At 46.8% G+C, this 16,543-nt stretch overlaps 1 protein-coding gene across 1 annotated transcript in view; it reads left to right on the top strand.

Moving 5' to 3' along the window:
• The first annotated feature begins 329 nt into the window (after positions 1–329).
• LOC119440572 (collagen alpha-1(VII) chain) overlaps positions 330–16,543 on the top strand; it is a 267,441-nt gene continuing 251,227 nt past the window's right edge. Inside the window, exons 1-2 of the mRNA XM_049662970.1 lie at positions 330–496; positions 15,372–16,029. Coding sequence (XP_049518927.1) covers positions 15,378–16,029 — 652 coding nt within the window. The 5' untranslated portion in view covers positions 330–496; positions 15,372–15,377. The remainder of the gene's footprint in view (positions 497–15,371; positions 16,030–16,543) is intronic.

Genomic DNA, 16,543 nt, shown 5'->3' with positions numbered 1-16,543 from the left:
CCTAGTCGATGTGCCCTGAACAAGAGTCCCCAAACTACTTTCCGCGAACAGGCCCCCAGGCGCCCTTGTTCAAACGCAGGCTCCGCATTCTCTATTTTCGCTCGCTCGCGGAGGACAGATGCGAAATACTGCATGACGTTTACGGCTCGCCGAGGATCAATTTCGTCGCACGTGGGATGCCAACGCTCTATCAATAAGCATAAAAAATCCCCATTATTCGATGCCATACAAGGTGGCGTAAGGTGGCAGCCGAGTTTGTAACGTACAGGCTCGGTTTCGTTCTATTTATTCCGTGCCCGTGTTTTTTGGTTGCGAGCACACGTGTTCTCTTTCGAGGGGCTTGATGGCGGCCCAGTAAGTGAAACTGGTGGAGTTCCGAGAGCAAGTTGATTGTGCAGTTTGCTCGCTCGCTAAGGCATCCACCGTGGAGTCAGAGGCGCGGACTGAGGTCGCTTCCGCGCCTCAGAAGGTTACTCGTTGGAGACAGTGACGGGCGGTAAGTTCCTCAGCCTCGGCGAGTCGCTAGATCGAGAGGTAAAGCTAACAATAACTTTCTAACGACGACTCTCATTCATCTAAATACCGTAGAAGAAAGGCAAATGTAAGCAACCGAGTTTAATGCTTATGTGCGGCTGTGGACATCGAATGTTATTTAATCAATTTCGGCGAGCTTCTGTCTAATTAGGATAGAGGGACGGAATAGTATCGGTGAGTTCGGTTTATCAAACTTATGCATTGATGGCTCGTACTCAATACACGGAGTAACATAGAACAGAGTTAAATATTTAGTGCAAGCGATGTACATAATAAACCTTCACGTGAGTTGCTTCTGAGGTTTTCGCTCGCTTCGTGTAGGCTGGAAACCTATCGAAACTGGGTGGCTTGCTTCGGATCTGTGGTAAACTGCGTTTACTCTCTTGCGGAAATGAAAACAAAAATCTAAACGCGGTATAACCTGCCCCTGCAAAGAACAGTACAAAAGTTTTAAAGTCACTTACGGACAATAAACATAGGTGCAAATAATGTATAAAGCACGATACGATTGTGGGAAGGAACCAATTGGAACAATAATTGTTACCGACCCTGGTCGGACACACCTTGAGCGCTGAACCTGTTTTTTTGCCGATCCAACTTGAGGAATATCTGCTGGAGGCGGCAGGATCGGGATAGCTTGCTGATTCGCTTGCCCCACAAGATGTGCAGGGTACTGCTACTGCGTGCTTCGACTTCTCGTTTTGTTGTGCCGCATGTACCGTTAGGCTTTTGATGCGAAAGTATCAAGTGTCCAATTAAGCGATAAAGACGGCATCTGTAACAGCAAACCGGCACCCAAATTACCATTGGTTGCGATGGCACGTTACGTGCGCGCCTCGACGGAGGCAAGCGGGCGAAATGGAACAACTGGTGCCGTTCTGGCGCGCCAGGTGTTGCGTGAGTGGACAGGGCATCACCACGACGCCACGTCACCGTCGCTCTAGCTCTCGGAATCCTGTGTTATCCACGCGTTCTTGACCGCGCAAGCTGTCGCCTGCTTTCTAACTTCACCTCGGTAATCGCTATAAAGAAATTAATGTATAAAAAGCAGAATAAATTCGCAATTGAAAAAACGTTGGTGGTAGTGAGTTTCGAACCTACGAGCCCGCGCTCAGAAACGAGTATCTTACCCACTGGGCTAAACCAGCGTTTTCAAATCATGAAATGCTTTCAGCTCCTGTTGTCAGCGACCTTCGAGTGACCTTGAGCCAAAAGCCAGAGCCGTTTTCAGGGCACTCAAACGAGAAAATTATTATTTTTTATTTATTAATACTGTCAACCCTCATAGAGGGTCATAACAGAGAAGGACAATACAGTTACATAAATCAAATATGGACAATGTCAATGTACGTAAAGTTGCTTAACACTTGTAAATTCACGGTGAAATAAGATATGCACTTAAATGCTGTTCAGCACACTTCTGACATTTATATGTTGGAAGTGTGATTCTGACACATCACTTGGCACTACAAAACGAAATTGATAACTCCGGTAAATATGCCTCAGCAGCATTTTCAACGTCAGTGACATCTTTTGGGATACCAATAGCGTTTGGCAATTTGTTCCACATTGCTATCGCGTCCGGAAAGAATGAGTATCGAAATATATCACTGATAGTTCGGTACGGTTTTATGACGCAGTCGTGGTTAGTTCGCAGGTTTCTTTTGCCTGGAGCATGTAGATATTTGAGCTTATCAATCTTAAGTTGATCCTGCATTATTTGGTAAAGTACCTTCAGCTTGTATATTTTTCCACGTACCTCAAGAAGATCCAAGTTGCAACGCTGTAACATCAGCGTGACCGATTCCTACCTTTGGTACATCGAACAAATAAAACGCACCGGCAGTCTCTGTATCCTCTCCAGCTTCCTCTTAAGCGTCACTTGATAGGGACTCCAAACAACGGCTGAGTATTCTAGTATCGTCCTAATGAAGGTGGTGTATGCAATAAGTTTTACATTGCGCGATGCATGTTCCAGTTTTTTTCTCAAAAAGTATAACTTTTGATAGGCAGTCATGCAGACGTTATCTATATGTCGGTTTCTTGTCAAATTTTGTGTTATTGTTACCCCTAGATACTTAAACTGGTGCGCATTCTCCAACAAGCGTCCTCCAATGCTATACGAAAAGGAATAAATAGTTTTCTTTTTGCTGATGAGTGTATATGTAGATTTGGGATAATTTAATTATTTCCATTTACTACACCAATCATCTAATTTTTGCAAACATTTCTTAACTTTAAGCTGGTCATCTAGTTTAGTAATTGCGGTGTAAGTTAAACAGTCGTCTGCAAAGAGCTGAACCTGTACATTCTATTCTACCTCGCTACTGATGTCATTTATATAAAGGAGAAACAATAGTGGCTCCAATACTGAGCATGGGGGCACTCCTGAAAGTACAGCTAATGAATCTGATACATAACCATCCAGTTTAACTACCTGCTTATACGGTTTGTTAAGTATGCTTCAATCCATTTTATTACAAATTCATTGATTCATGCATTACGTAACTTGAAGAATAATTGGACATGAGGTACTTTATCAAAAGCTTTCGCAAAATCCACGCAAACCACATCAACCTGTTGTCTTATATCTACTGCACCTACAAAGTCATGAATTGTTTCTATTAACTGTGCAATGGTTGATAACCCGGTCCTGAAGCCAGTGTTGATAAGGATATAGTAAATTGTTCCGATCTAGAAACCTGAGTATGTGTTTTGCTATTATATGTTCGAAGACTTTGCAAATAACTGAAGTAAGTGACACTGGACGGTCATTTCTTGCCTGTCTTCAGTTACCTCCTTTAAATACAGGTATCACGAATGCGGTTGTCAGTCTTGCGGCAGTGAGCGAGTTGCATAAGATTTTCGAAAGATGATAGTTAGATATTGTGATATCCATTTTGCGTAACAGCAGGTATATAGAGGTACCGGCTTCGATGCTTTTTCGTATCTAATTATCGTTCAACAAGATCACGAGTAGTTGCTGAAATATAGGTCCCAAGTCCCTTGCTGGATCATCCAACGATTTTGTCATCAAATGTCGTGTACAGCCATGTTTCAGGAACCACGGAGTATAGGGATGATGGGGCTGCCATGTAAGGCTTCTTCTATTCTGGCAAAAGTTCACGGCTAACGTTGGTCTAGGACGTCCACCAGATAAATACCGATTGGAAAATAATTTACACTCAAAGCTAACATCGGCGATGTTTGATCGCTATACCTGAGTCATCTTCTAGATTAATCCCTGATGCTGTCTTCCATATTCGCGTCAGTCATGCAATTCGTCAATCATCGATAACGTTCTAGAAACTTCCGATACAAGTGATTTTAACATTTGTTAGCTTTCCTAATACAGGTATCACGAATGCGGTTGTCAGTCTTGCGGCAGTGAGCGAGTTGCATAAGATTTTCGAAAGATGATAGTTAGATATTGTGATATCCATTTTGCGTAACAGCAGGTATATTATAGGGTCGGCTTGATTTTTTCGTATCTAATTTGAGTAGTTGCTGAAATATCCCTTGCTGGGTGATTTCAAGTGTTTGCATTGGAACAGTATAGGGGATATGTAAGGCTTCTTCTATATTCAAAGTCGTTTCTAGGACGTTAAATACCGATTGGAAAATAATTTGCTAACATTGTTTGCTATTTCCTCATTTTCTCTTATAATGTCGCTTCCAACATGAATTTCGTCAACCATTTCTTTCCTGTCGCTAAAATATCGCCAAAATTTCTGAGGAGAGGACCTAAGGAAATCACTGAGGTTTTTTCAAAGAATGTTTCTCTAGATTTAGCCAAAGTACGATTGAGTTCAGTTTTTAGATTGGCCAAGACCACTGGAGACGTGCTCCTTTTACGCCATCTTTTAATTTTCCTTTCCATATGAATTATATGTTGGGCGATCCAAGGACTTGTCTGCTTTGTTTTTTTTTTAACGCGCGATGGAACATATTGTCTATGCAATAACTTATAACACTTTTAAATTTTTGCCATATAATACTTCTACTGTTTTTAGAACATAGGTACTCTTGAAAGTATCAAATTGAATCTCCAAGAAATGAAGAATCGAAGTGTCACCAGCCCTAGCATAGTCCTTAATCTTTACTGGCACATAGCTCTTCACATGCCTATACTCCATTTCACACATCAGGTGCAACGCTAGCTACGCAAGAAGTACGGTCACCAAAATATATCACTGCGCGCGTTCCGTCTATACCAAGCTCGTCTAGTACTGCGCGTCAGCGGCCTTTACTGCGCGTCAGCGGCCTTTGCTCGCGCGAGCATGCACTTGAGGCTGCCGCGACGGGCTGTAAATAAAAAACAACGAAAAGAAAATTGATCGAAAACAACGTGCTAGCAGCCGTATGAGTACATTATTTGTTTGTTGCTAAAGGTAAATACTTTTTTTTTCATTTAGAACTCAGCTTATATAAAGAGCATTTGCAAAAAATCGGTCGGAAAACACCGAACTATTTCTAAGTGCGAACGCAGCCCCTGCAAAAAGTATCTCTAGCCTTCATAGCATTGCACCTGATGTATGAAACGGAGTATAGTTGCTCGGATAGGCACATCGAGACAGATGATGCTGTGATTCAATATATCATCTTCTACCGTCACATTGTAATAATTTAATTTCTTTGATAGGATTTTGTGCCGTGTCAATTCCTTTATCTTGAACAGAGATAACTCCCGTGCCGGGAGCAGACATTACAGACTGGCGACGAGGATGGGATAGTCCCCACGTGGGAGGCCTAGGCCCAGCCAACTAAACTGCTGGTTTAAATAAAAGTTTGTTCCTCCTCCTCCTTGATAGTAACACCTTGACGTCGGCGTAATTCTGGTACCGTCAAGCACAATTTGTTTCAAATTGTACGTAAACATAATTTTTAGTATTTTTTTAGCGCTTACTGATTCCACGCCACTATCCGAAAAAAATTTTCCAGTTTATATGTGGTATGTTAAAATCTCCAGTCATTACCAACCTAGTGTTCCCATTTACATGAGAATATAAAAACTTGTTCAGGTTTTCCAGAAACTCAGGCGAGCATGAGGGTGGCCGATATACAACTCCGATAAGGAAAACAGTACTTTCACGAGTTATTTTACACCACAGAGTTTCTGGTACTTCACAATCAATCAACGAAGCATTCAGAGAACTTCCAACTATTATACGAGTACATACCGCACTTCCACGTGAGTCTTTGTCTTATCTAAATATGTTGTACTGGGAGGAACAGTGCTATCATTTGGTACATTTTCATGCAACGATGTTTCGGTTATAGTGGTTATGTGCGGATCATGCAAAATCAATAAATACTCAAGATGCGTAGTCTTGTTTATAATACTGCGCACATTAAACGAGAGCAACCTTAGCTATTTTTTGGTGTCTCAAGTGAGCTGCATGCGCTATCAGATTAATTTGACTTAGTTGATACAACGCGCTCAGTTCGCTTCGTTTCATCAGTATCACGTTTGCCCGAGTGCAAGTAGCGCTTGTCTTTGACGTCATCTCATGCGTATAACTAATCGGTCATGCGGAGTTTATTGTGCACAACAACTACGTTTGCGCCTGCGTCCCTGTCCAAGGTAGCACTTTCCCATAACTTCTTTCGTATCTGCCCTGTTTCCTTCGCATAGTCGTTGCTTATCCTGATTCAAGTTCCCTTTAGCTTTGCGCAGCTTTTGAGGACTGTAGCTATTTCCTTGTAGTCATAAAATTTCGAGATCACAGGCCTTGGTCTATCAGAGTTTACTTTGCCAATCCGGTACATTCTTTCCACTGTCGTGACTTCAATGCTAAGGACTTTAGAAAAAATGTCTCGTTCTCGAAGACTCGTTCGCGCTTTCAGTAAGACCAAACACCAAAAGATTATTTTGTCCGCTTCTATTTTCATAAACGATTAATTTTCTTATTGTTTGCATGCGGTGGTCTCCAATTTATCTATTCTATTTTTCATTTGGTCGAACATGGCTAGCACACTTTGCATTTTTTCAGTTTTAGCATTCACTTCTGCAATTTATTTCCTGATATCATTTATCTTGCAATCCAATGCATTTTGATTTCAGAGAATTTATTGCAAGATTTCAGCAGTTTTTGGGCCTGGATGTTCCTCAACATCCCCAGCCATCAGCAGCAACAGCTGTATTGACCAGCAATCCACCAAACCAATATAGCACAACGTCTACGAGGGCATGGCAGTACAAACAATCATCTATCATCACTACGATACGTAGAGCAGTCACTAACCTGCAATAGCAGTAACGGCGTTTCAGACATCATGCTTGTCAGCCCTCTCAAGCCGATGTTCTCGCGTTATTCCTTTTGTAGACTGGTCGCTGGTGATGCCACACCCGTGGCAGTAAGTCCGGAAAATGCGCACTCCAACCTTGCATTTATGGAAAGTTGCGCATCGACGACGTAAAAGAGGCATCCGTCATGAGTGAGTGAGTGAAATAACTTTATTGAGGTCCAGAGAAGACGCAGGGGACACCCCGCGCCACCCGGCTAGTCCCACTTAGGGACCGGCAAGCCGAGCTTGACGGCCTGATCGCGGGCACTCTGGACGGCCAGAGTTTGGTCCTCCGACATTCCGACGAGAAACCGCAGCAGCATCTGCAATAGCAGTAACGGCATTTTAGGCATCATGCTTGTCAGCCAAGTACCATGCCCTCTGCCGGCATCGTTGCGAGAACAAAACGAGATCATCCGGGCCACCAGTCAAAAGTTAAGAAAATGCGGTCTCAGGCCCCCAACCCTTTGTACCGGGTTACATACGCTAGTTCTTGCCCCAAGAAGTTGCAAAAAATATTGCTTCCGATTTCTTCCTAATGTTTGTTCACAATATCACTCAAGCTGTAACTTCTAGTACGCTGAAGCTTTATGTGTCATTTCCAATAACGACGTTCAAAAGAAAGATACAAGGCACCATACACTTGATTGTCGTCTTTTGGCGCTGAGACAGGGTTGCCTGAGCTCTTTTCAACACCAGCGGTCCGTGAGCGTTTCGCGGCGGGGTATTGCGGTGCCTCGAGAGATGGCACCTCGCTGCCTGACCAGGCCGGCAGCGTCCGGCACACCACGGACACCTACCTAAGGCCGCACATTTGCAGCCGACCACTTCGATGCGACAAGAAGTAGTGACAGACACTGATCGACGAACACTTGGCGACCATCCGAAAGTGCTAGTTGGTTTTCACGCGAGAGGTATACGTGCGTTTGTGGCCTAATATTGATGACCTAGAAGGGACCTTAATATTTCTTGCACGCTTCTCCCTATATAGTATTATACATGATGCAAAAAATACCATGATAGAAGAGAAAAGAAAAAGAATCGTCGGCCCTTCCCGTACCGGAAAATGGGGATAAGCGAAGCTTGTCCTGGGTGCACCATGTGTTTGACGGTTATGTTTCTTGTGAATAACGACCGTGACCAAGGGAAGCTCAGGTGATCTGCTCGGCGTTGGCGGAGTGCCACAGCTTCAGCGGCTCGCACCGTGGGATCGGCCCGTCGACGACGCACCCTTGCACGGGCGATCTCCCATCGGCTCTCGGCGAGAGCTGCCTGTAGCTAAGGGGGGGGGGGGGGGGGGGGGGGGGGGTACGCGCAATGCGCGGCCGTCCCATCGCTTTTCCGAAACTGACCTGAATGGAAACGAAGCGGGCGCAACGCGCTCGAAACACTTTACTGCCGTTTCCCCTCGGACAAGTGGGAAAGGTCTCTCCGAAACTCGGTTCTCGCCGCCCAGCAATGGGCCGTCCAGCAGGCACACGAAGCGGCCGCCAGGTATTCCCTGTCGGTCCCTACGTGGGAGACGCCCGCTACGCGGTAAGCGCGTCCTGCAGTACCTAAATAAAGTTTTCCCAGTCCATTCCTCCCCGGCGGAAGCGAAACAGCTGTGATTGACTCACGCTCCGGCGCCGGGCAGCCGCCGATGGAGCCGGAGTTTTAGCGTTACATCGCCGGCGCAGGCTGGCGTGTGCAAGCTTCGCTTGAAAACATTTGTGGCTTAATTCGTTAGAGCGTCCGGCTGGTGCCATGACGGGCGAAGGTGCCACACTCGTTTTAATGCGAAGCATTATATGCCCATTACGCGAAAGTCCATCGGCTTGACCGAAAGTTGGTACCGAAAACGGCCGACGGCGTAAAGAGTAAAAACACGTAAAAAGAAATGCTCGGATTGACGCGAAATTTATCAGGGAGGTTCTTGTAAACAAAGTCAACTAATGGCATTCAGTACATTCCGGTCTGGGTGGGAATTGAACCAGGGCCTCTGGGGTGTCAGACGAGCGCGTTTCTCCGACGCCACGGTGGTTCCACGGCGCTGTGTGACTAAAAGCGTGCGTAGTTCGTGCGTCATTGCACCCGTCACGTCACAGCCATCTGGCTGACTAAAGGTGCGGCCTAGTACGTGCATCACTGGGCACTTGACTTCTCAGCCAATGGGGGAGGAGGTGGCGCCACGTCATGAGTGCATAAAATGAGCCCGTACGTTCATGACCTTCTAAGGCCTACAAACGCTATAATGCTTTCGCATTCAGACACATAAGTAGTCCTAAGTGTCTCTGCCAATTTTTTTTTTGTGAGGTTGTATCTACTCGGCGAGAACCCGACCAGCTAATGACCCACCGACCGACCAACCAACCTACCCAGGCCAAACACATGGCAGGATAGGCCAGGAAAGCTCCGCTTTAAAAAGGGAATAAAAAAATGTCACAGTTTCGCCCTAAGGGCGAAGCAATGAATGCGATAGCAACACAGCAATGTCATACGAAGTAAGGTGAGCGGCTTTGGTAGCAATATGAATTGTAGTAAACATGAGCTGATTAAGTAAGCAGGTGTGCTGCGGCGTAAGTAGACCGACATGAAGAGAGACTCGATGACCATGAGAAGGCGCGTGTGAAACGGTGGTGTTGATGAGAAGCGCTTCCCGTGGGCAGCGCGTGCGAAGGGACACACCTGTAGCGCTGCACTGCCGATCCGGGCAGCATTGAGTGTGTAGCGTGCGTTGGAAAATGTGGCCCGACTATTACGAACTGAATGAACAAGCGTGGTGTGAGCGCGCACAAACACGAAGAGATCACACTGAATGACAGCAGACAACGACTGTCAAAACGCTGGCAGCAAGCATACGCCGCAGCGGGCGAAGGTTTGCTTCAACGGAAACTGAGCGGCGAATGCACTTAAAGGTCAGAGCCGTGTGGAGATAGGAGACGGTGCGAGCGAGCGACGAGCGCGGTTGTTGGCAGAGAAGTGCGCCCCCCCCCCCCCCCCCCCCCCTTGCTCCCTCCGGCGCTGGCTTCCTGCTTCCTTGCTTGCGCGTGGGAGATTGAGTGCGTTCGCTCTCCGTGATAGCGCGCGTCTCCGCACGCTTCCTCTCGGGCATACGGCGCGCGGCGAAGATTTTATCTATAGGGAACCTCACGGCGACGGCGACGACGACGGCGACGACGACGGCAGAAATCCAGTTCAAGTGTCCATATAATTGCTATCGCAATAAAAAGTAAGCCACTACCGTTCAGCACTACCAGAGCAGCGGGGTGTAAGCAAGGCTCATTTTTACGCCGCAAAGCGTAGTTGCATATGTAACAGCCTTGTAATTGGCAGGGTTGAGACATAAGCGCTTTTTTGGCACGTGTCACTTCATAAAGATAGATAATAGAGAGTTTTAGAATAGGGGCCTCATAAGTTTGGGGCCCCAAAGAGCTTTGCGGGTGTTAGCGTTGGGGCATACAGGAATGAAGAGATTTCAATCAATCAAAGGGTAATTTTATTACACAATAATATAAAAATGCGTACAAGGATATTTGGTCCCACAGCCTAAAGCGGCTAGTTAGGCAAATAGGCAAATACCTATTTCGAACAGGTCTTTGCTTTTGCGGATAGCGTCTTGCACTTGCAGCGCCACTATGAGGTGTCAAAGGAAAACAATTATAATACTACAATAAACTAAATCATTTTATGATAAGAAGAGTAATTTTGACTTTCGTGTTTTTGCGTTTAATTACAATTTAGAGGTTATTCTATTAGCAGCAAGCGATTTGTGGCGCTTAATTTTGAGTAACCAACTTTACGTGCCTTCACCAGCCAAGATAATTCATGTTAGGCCTACGAGCCGTGAAATCGACAATCGAATTCGGAATCAGCGGCGTCTAATGAATCAATCTTCATTAGACATGTTAGCTGAGAGAAAGCGATAACCGCAGTCACTTCTGCTAGCTTACGAACTTCACGCGTTACCACGAATTGAGCCCACTTTGGTGCTCGGTTAGAGCCGTCGCTTCGATGGGTGTCGCCATATTTGCTGACTCAAAGCTATAGGGGCAGCTTTTGGGCTCCCGCTAAATGGGTGAAATAGCGTGCCCGACGCAAAACCCAAAGGCAGTTTGCGTCTCGCGCATGCGCAGTGGCTTCGACGCTATTTCTTTGGGGCCCCAAAACGTTTGGGGCCTCTATTCTAAAACTCTAATACGCTTATTCCACTTCGCATATGTGTCGTATGCCTTTAATCGTTGTATCGGTAAACGCCAGCAACTCGAGTTACAAATCAACGTGGCAGCACCCACGCAGAACGGACGGTCCGCTTCAACCCGAACTTGCGCTCGCTACTCGTGCACTGCGCCAACAGCAATAAATAAATGGTGAAATCAGCCACCGGTTAGTTTCATCTCCCGCTGAGGACAAAGCATCAGGTACGTTTTGTCGTTATTTGCGAGATCAGGTAGTTTCTTTTGCCACGCCTAATGCGCCTAGAATTTGTAAATAGCACAATATAACGCAATATAGCGGAAATAGCGCAATATAGTTACGAAACCATTGCTGTTGAAGCGTCAGGACACAAATCTGAAGCAAATACAAGCGTCAGATTGGAACTTGCGGGCCACGCAGCGCACGACGACGACTTCATAGGTTCGAGGGGGAAGGCAATCGCTTCGGGCGTTACCACCATGTATTCGACTCCGGCGTTGTCGTCTGCTCGAATGTGCGCTCTTCGTTCGTCATCTGGATGCTCTTCGCACCCAGACGGACGGCGGAATCCGTGTCTGCCGTGTCGTCCGTCGTGTGTGTACACCAGTGAGTCACAGGGGCGTTACATCTCAATGTTATCCCATTTTCCGAAGGATGCGAAGTTGGTGGCCCTAAATGTGTTTGGTGCGGTCCGCAGAGAACTCGGTAAGTGCGCCAGTGTTAATGCGGCTATAAAGAGAACCGCACTCCTGACAAACGTCAGCGAACGCTCTCTTTACAAGTGGGTCACTGAACTTCGCAGAAATGGCAAAGTTGCCTCTCCGAAGAAGTTGTCCGGTGGCGGCAAAGGTCGCGAAATGAAAAAAAAAAAAAAAAAGGCGACGAGTTCGATTTGGGTGTCCTGCGAAGAGTGGTCCCTGAATATTTCAAGAGAAATGAAATACCTACAGTTAAGAAGCTTACCGACCACTTTAACGCCGATGAAACGCTGCCTTCACTGCCATCATCGACAATGCATTGCATGCTCAGGAAGATTGACTTCCGATTTGAAAAGTGGTGCCGTAATGCGCTCCTTATTGAAGCTGCACACGTCATTCAGTGGCGCTGCAAGTACCTGCGTTGAATAAGAGAACTGCGTCGTCAAGTAGGCCTATTTTCTAAACGGACGAAACATGGGTTAACGTCGGACACGACGAATCGGGTGTGGGTCGACGAGAGTGTGAAAACGGCAGAGCAAGCCAAGAGGTGCAGACTGTCTGTTGGCCTGCAGAATCCCAGCGGTAAGGGGACCCGACTGATTGTGACGCACTGAGGAAACGAGAATGGTTTTGTTCGAGGGGCAGGAGAAGTATTTGTAGCAAAAAAGAGCACAGGAGACTTGTCACAGACCCCGTTGAACGAGGCGCAGACGCCGGACTAAATTCCAAAGCCGACTTATCAGCTTCCGAAAATAATCCCACGAAAGCAAGGACAATTAAGAGTGGGCCCTCTGGTGCGCCAGCGAACGCCGGTTGCTGTCCAAAGACCGAGTCAGAGCCCAGAGTTGTCAAAACACAACAAAATATATTCTTCACACATGGCAGTTACACACACACTTGCACACTTAGGCTAGACACAACACAATACAAATCAGATGGGTATTAACAAACACAAGAAAATAACGACAAGCACTGAGAGTCCAACACGTAAAACACAAAATAAAAAGGAACACTAAGTGTCCAATCGTATTCACCAGTGTTGGTCTTGGAAGTCAGACGATCTCGGCGTAACTTGGGGGCAAATCTCGAAGAAAGAACTTCTTCCGGAAATGCAGACGCTCGATGAACTCGTCGACTAGCTTGCCGGGGAATCCCCTTCTTCCGCAGACGCTCGTTCTTCACGTTACATCACCGGTGCGGACTGTACTCCTTGAACTCCTTGATTCCTGGATTCCCGGATTTCCACTAGACGATTCTCGCACGGCGGTTATATAGCTTCCACAGGCGTTCTCGAACCTTCCTATCGGTGTCGTGATCTCGTAGCATGGCCAAAGCTTGGGAAGCTTCTACTCTTTTCTGGTACCTTCGACCACCGCCGCGTCGTCAAGGGGGGGTGATGACTCATGCTGTTCACGCACGCTTACACGCTGTAGTTATCTCTCTCTCGACCCGCCGGGTGAGAAGGTGTCTCGGCGCGCGCGTGTCTTCTCTCTCTCTCTCCGGTTAACGTCGCTCCGTCGAGTCTCTTCCAAGTTCCAGACGTTTCGGCGCCGTTGTTAGGGTTGTTGCTTGAGGCGTATGCGCTCTCCCCCTCTGTTGAAGTTGCCACGGGACCGGCGTGTTCTTTCGCTGGCTTGCGCGACACTCGGCGCGCGCTTTGATTACGCGCTCTTTTGTGACAAGACTACCACGAGGATATGGATGGGCACCACTATGAGAAGTGATTTCAAGAAACGCGGCTGCCACGCCTCAGGCAGTGTGATTGTCCTCGACAATGCACCCTACCATTCGGTGAGACAAGGAATAGTGCAACGCATGAGCAGCCTGAAAACAGACGGCATTCCTTGGAATGAAGATATGATGAAAGAAGAGTTGATGCAGCTAATCGATGCAGAGAAAGTTGACTTCAACAAATACCGTATTGACGGCATTGCTGCCACTGCTAGACATCTCGTTTTGAGACTGCCACCATAAGTGGTTTGTGGCTTCCACAAACCAAGTCTACAAACTGAAAGAACTTAAAAAGCTTATTGTGGACGCCATCTCACAAGTGAGTGCACATAAGGGGAAAAAAAAATGTTAAGCATGTCATCGACGAAGAGGACAAGATGAGGGAAAGTGGGCCCCATTTTTGATGAATTTATCGACAACCAGCAACTGGTCGTTGTCAGCCTTGGGGAGGACAGAAGCTCCGATGAGGATGCTGCCATGAACGAGGAAGACTTTGGGTGCCAGGGATAGTGTGCATTAAGGCACGTGTCCTAAAATGTGCGATGGTTCCGGACACACCCGAAATTTACAACATAAATCCGGGTTAAATTAATATTTTTAACATGATTTCTTCTTGAACTCGCTAAATATCTGCATAGATGCATATAATTAGGTTATCCAGAAGGAGCGCCTAGTAATCTTCGGAAGCACAATAAATCACACTGAGCATGCACTGCGTTTTTTTTTCGCAATATGTATAATTTGTACCGTTGCTACATAATTAGTAACGTTAAAGTTGCCACACTTCCTCAAATTCCCGACGTAGTTGCTTGTTTCATTGTTTTCTAGTATTTTTTAGATTAATAAGCCAGCCACAATAACTGCAATGAGCGTGTATCGACAGCGCGGAGAGCAGATGCCGTGGAGACGCTGAGCAGACGACGCAGCGCGGAGGAATACATGTGCAGGGGCTAGTCGCCCTTCCTATTGGCTGAGGACCCGGTAGCCTCCACAGTGCTGAAGGGAATTTATGAGATGGAGTATAGACAATCTTGTCTGAATTTGTGTCCACACACGTGCCACACACGGACTTCGCGGAGATGTCTCTCAAGCGTGAGAGAGGAGCACGGCTGCATACACGCCTCATGCGTGACGTATTTCGGCCTTAGCAATGCGGTGTGTCGTTACATTGGTTCAATGATAATCGGATTAACGTCGATATTCATCGTGAGATGGGTTCGACTGGAATTTTTTTACCCACTAGAGGAACTCAAATAGCAGCTCACTCGTCGGCCGGAGTAGGGTAATCTTCAGTTAGAATATGGACTACAGTTCACTCATCGTTGAATTTTCGCAGATAGTTGCTCTTGAAATGGTTCTCCTGAGCGAGAGAGAGAGAGAGAAAGTTCTTTACTGAAACGTAGAGAATTCTGCCTGTGTGTGTAAAGTCGCCCACATGCTACTCTGCATAAGGGAGCGGATGAAGAATTGCAAGGCCCTAGGATAGACACATACCTGAGGGATTTTGAGATTCAACTAGGCACGAACAGTCGCTTTAAGGAGAAAGTAAGTTATCTGTGCCGTCCCCAGCAAGAAGACAAATTCGTCAAATCGGGTGATTAGATTCTCAGTTATTCTTTCAAAGTAGGATGACGTCTACATGTCTAATGAGTTGATAGAGAGGAGTCCAAGTAGCGTATTGATTTATGTAGCAAATAACGGCTGTACCATCTACATAAATTGAAGCACGAAGAATTCCGAAACTACTCCAATGTGTTCCCAAGCATTTGACTAAATTCCAGCTACTCACCGCCCACGTGAGATTGATGGATGCCTTAATACCGGCTACAGAATCATTACACTTCCCACTTTTATATAATTATAAGCGTAGTAAGCCTTCTGATAAGCTATTTCCTGTTCGCGCTTCAAGCTGCGTTGACAGTAAGTGGAATGCCTTCCCTGCAGGACGTCATGTCACCGCCATTAGTGCTTGGCCTTTTGCTCGTTGTGGCTGCGGTCATCCTTCTTCACGCTGGTGCAGTGGAAGGTCGCGGTGGAGTGAAAGGTGGCATCAAAGGTGGCCCGGGAGAGGATGACGGATGCACACCCGTCACCGACCCCACTGGCGGTACAGTCCCTGACCAGCCCTTCCCAGACGAGAATGTCCCCGACGAAAACAGCCCTGACGAAAACAGCCCTGACGAAAGCAGCCCCGACGAAAGCAGCCCCGATGAAGGCAGTCCCGACGAAAACAGCCCCGACGAAAACAGCCCCGAAGAGGAGAACCCCGACACCGAAAGCGCTGACCGGGAGCCCCCAGCGAGACAACCAACCGATGGCAGTGACGAATCATCTATGCCCGATGATATCAAGGGTGGCAAATTCAAAGGCCCCAAAGGCCCCAAGGGCTCCAAAGGTCCCAAGGGGTCCAAAGGCTCCAAGGGATCTAAAGGCTCCAAGGGGTCTAAAGGCCCCAAGGAGTCTAAAGGTCCCAAAGGGTCTAAAGGTCCCAAGGATTCAAAAGGACACAAAGACTCCAACAACAACAAAGGCGTCAAAGACTCCAAAGGCGAAGGGCAAATACGTTTTCCAGACTTTGACGATGGCGGGGGCTCAGGAGGCGGTAAGCATTCAGTCTTGATCACATACAAAATAACTGCTCTAATACCTATTTCGCCATGTCACTGCAGTGAAACGCAGTAGCCGGAGAAGCGCATAACGCGAGGGTGCTGGTAGCATGACCTGGGATGGCTTCAGAGACGTTATATTTGAGAGTGGATAACGGCGAAGAAAGTAAAAGCTGGATTATTCTTTATGCGGCAAAGAAGGGGAAGGCCAATTTAAGACGAAGGCAGGAATTCGTGACTGCCTTTAGAGGCCATGAGCTGAAAAGAGGCTCCGGAACGTCGATTTTAGTAAAAGTAAAATCGCCGAGGCAACCAATTGGAATTTAGCGGACAAAGTGGATGGCGTACGTCTATTTGCGAATAACACATTCAGTGGCACAGTTCTGTGCGGCCGACGCTATTGCCTAAAGGCGCACTTTAGGAGTCCGTAGAAGTCGTCAAATACTGCTCTTAAAAAAGACAACAACGTTATGTGTGAGTTGCAATGTGAACAATGACATGCTCCTTTAA

Source organism: Dermacentor silvarum, chromosome 2, assembly GCF_013339745.2.
Source record: "Dermacentor silvarum isolate Dsil-2018 chromosome 2, BIME_Dsil_1.4, whole genome shotgun sequence".
Classification (NCBI taxonomy): Eukaryota; Metazoa; Arthropoda; class Arachnida; order Ixodida; family Ixodidae; genus Dermacentor; species Dermacentor silvarum.
The sequence above is the reverse complement of the archived record's forward strand: the minus strand, read 5'-3'. Positions and strand labels throughout refer to the sequence as shown.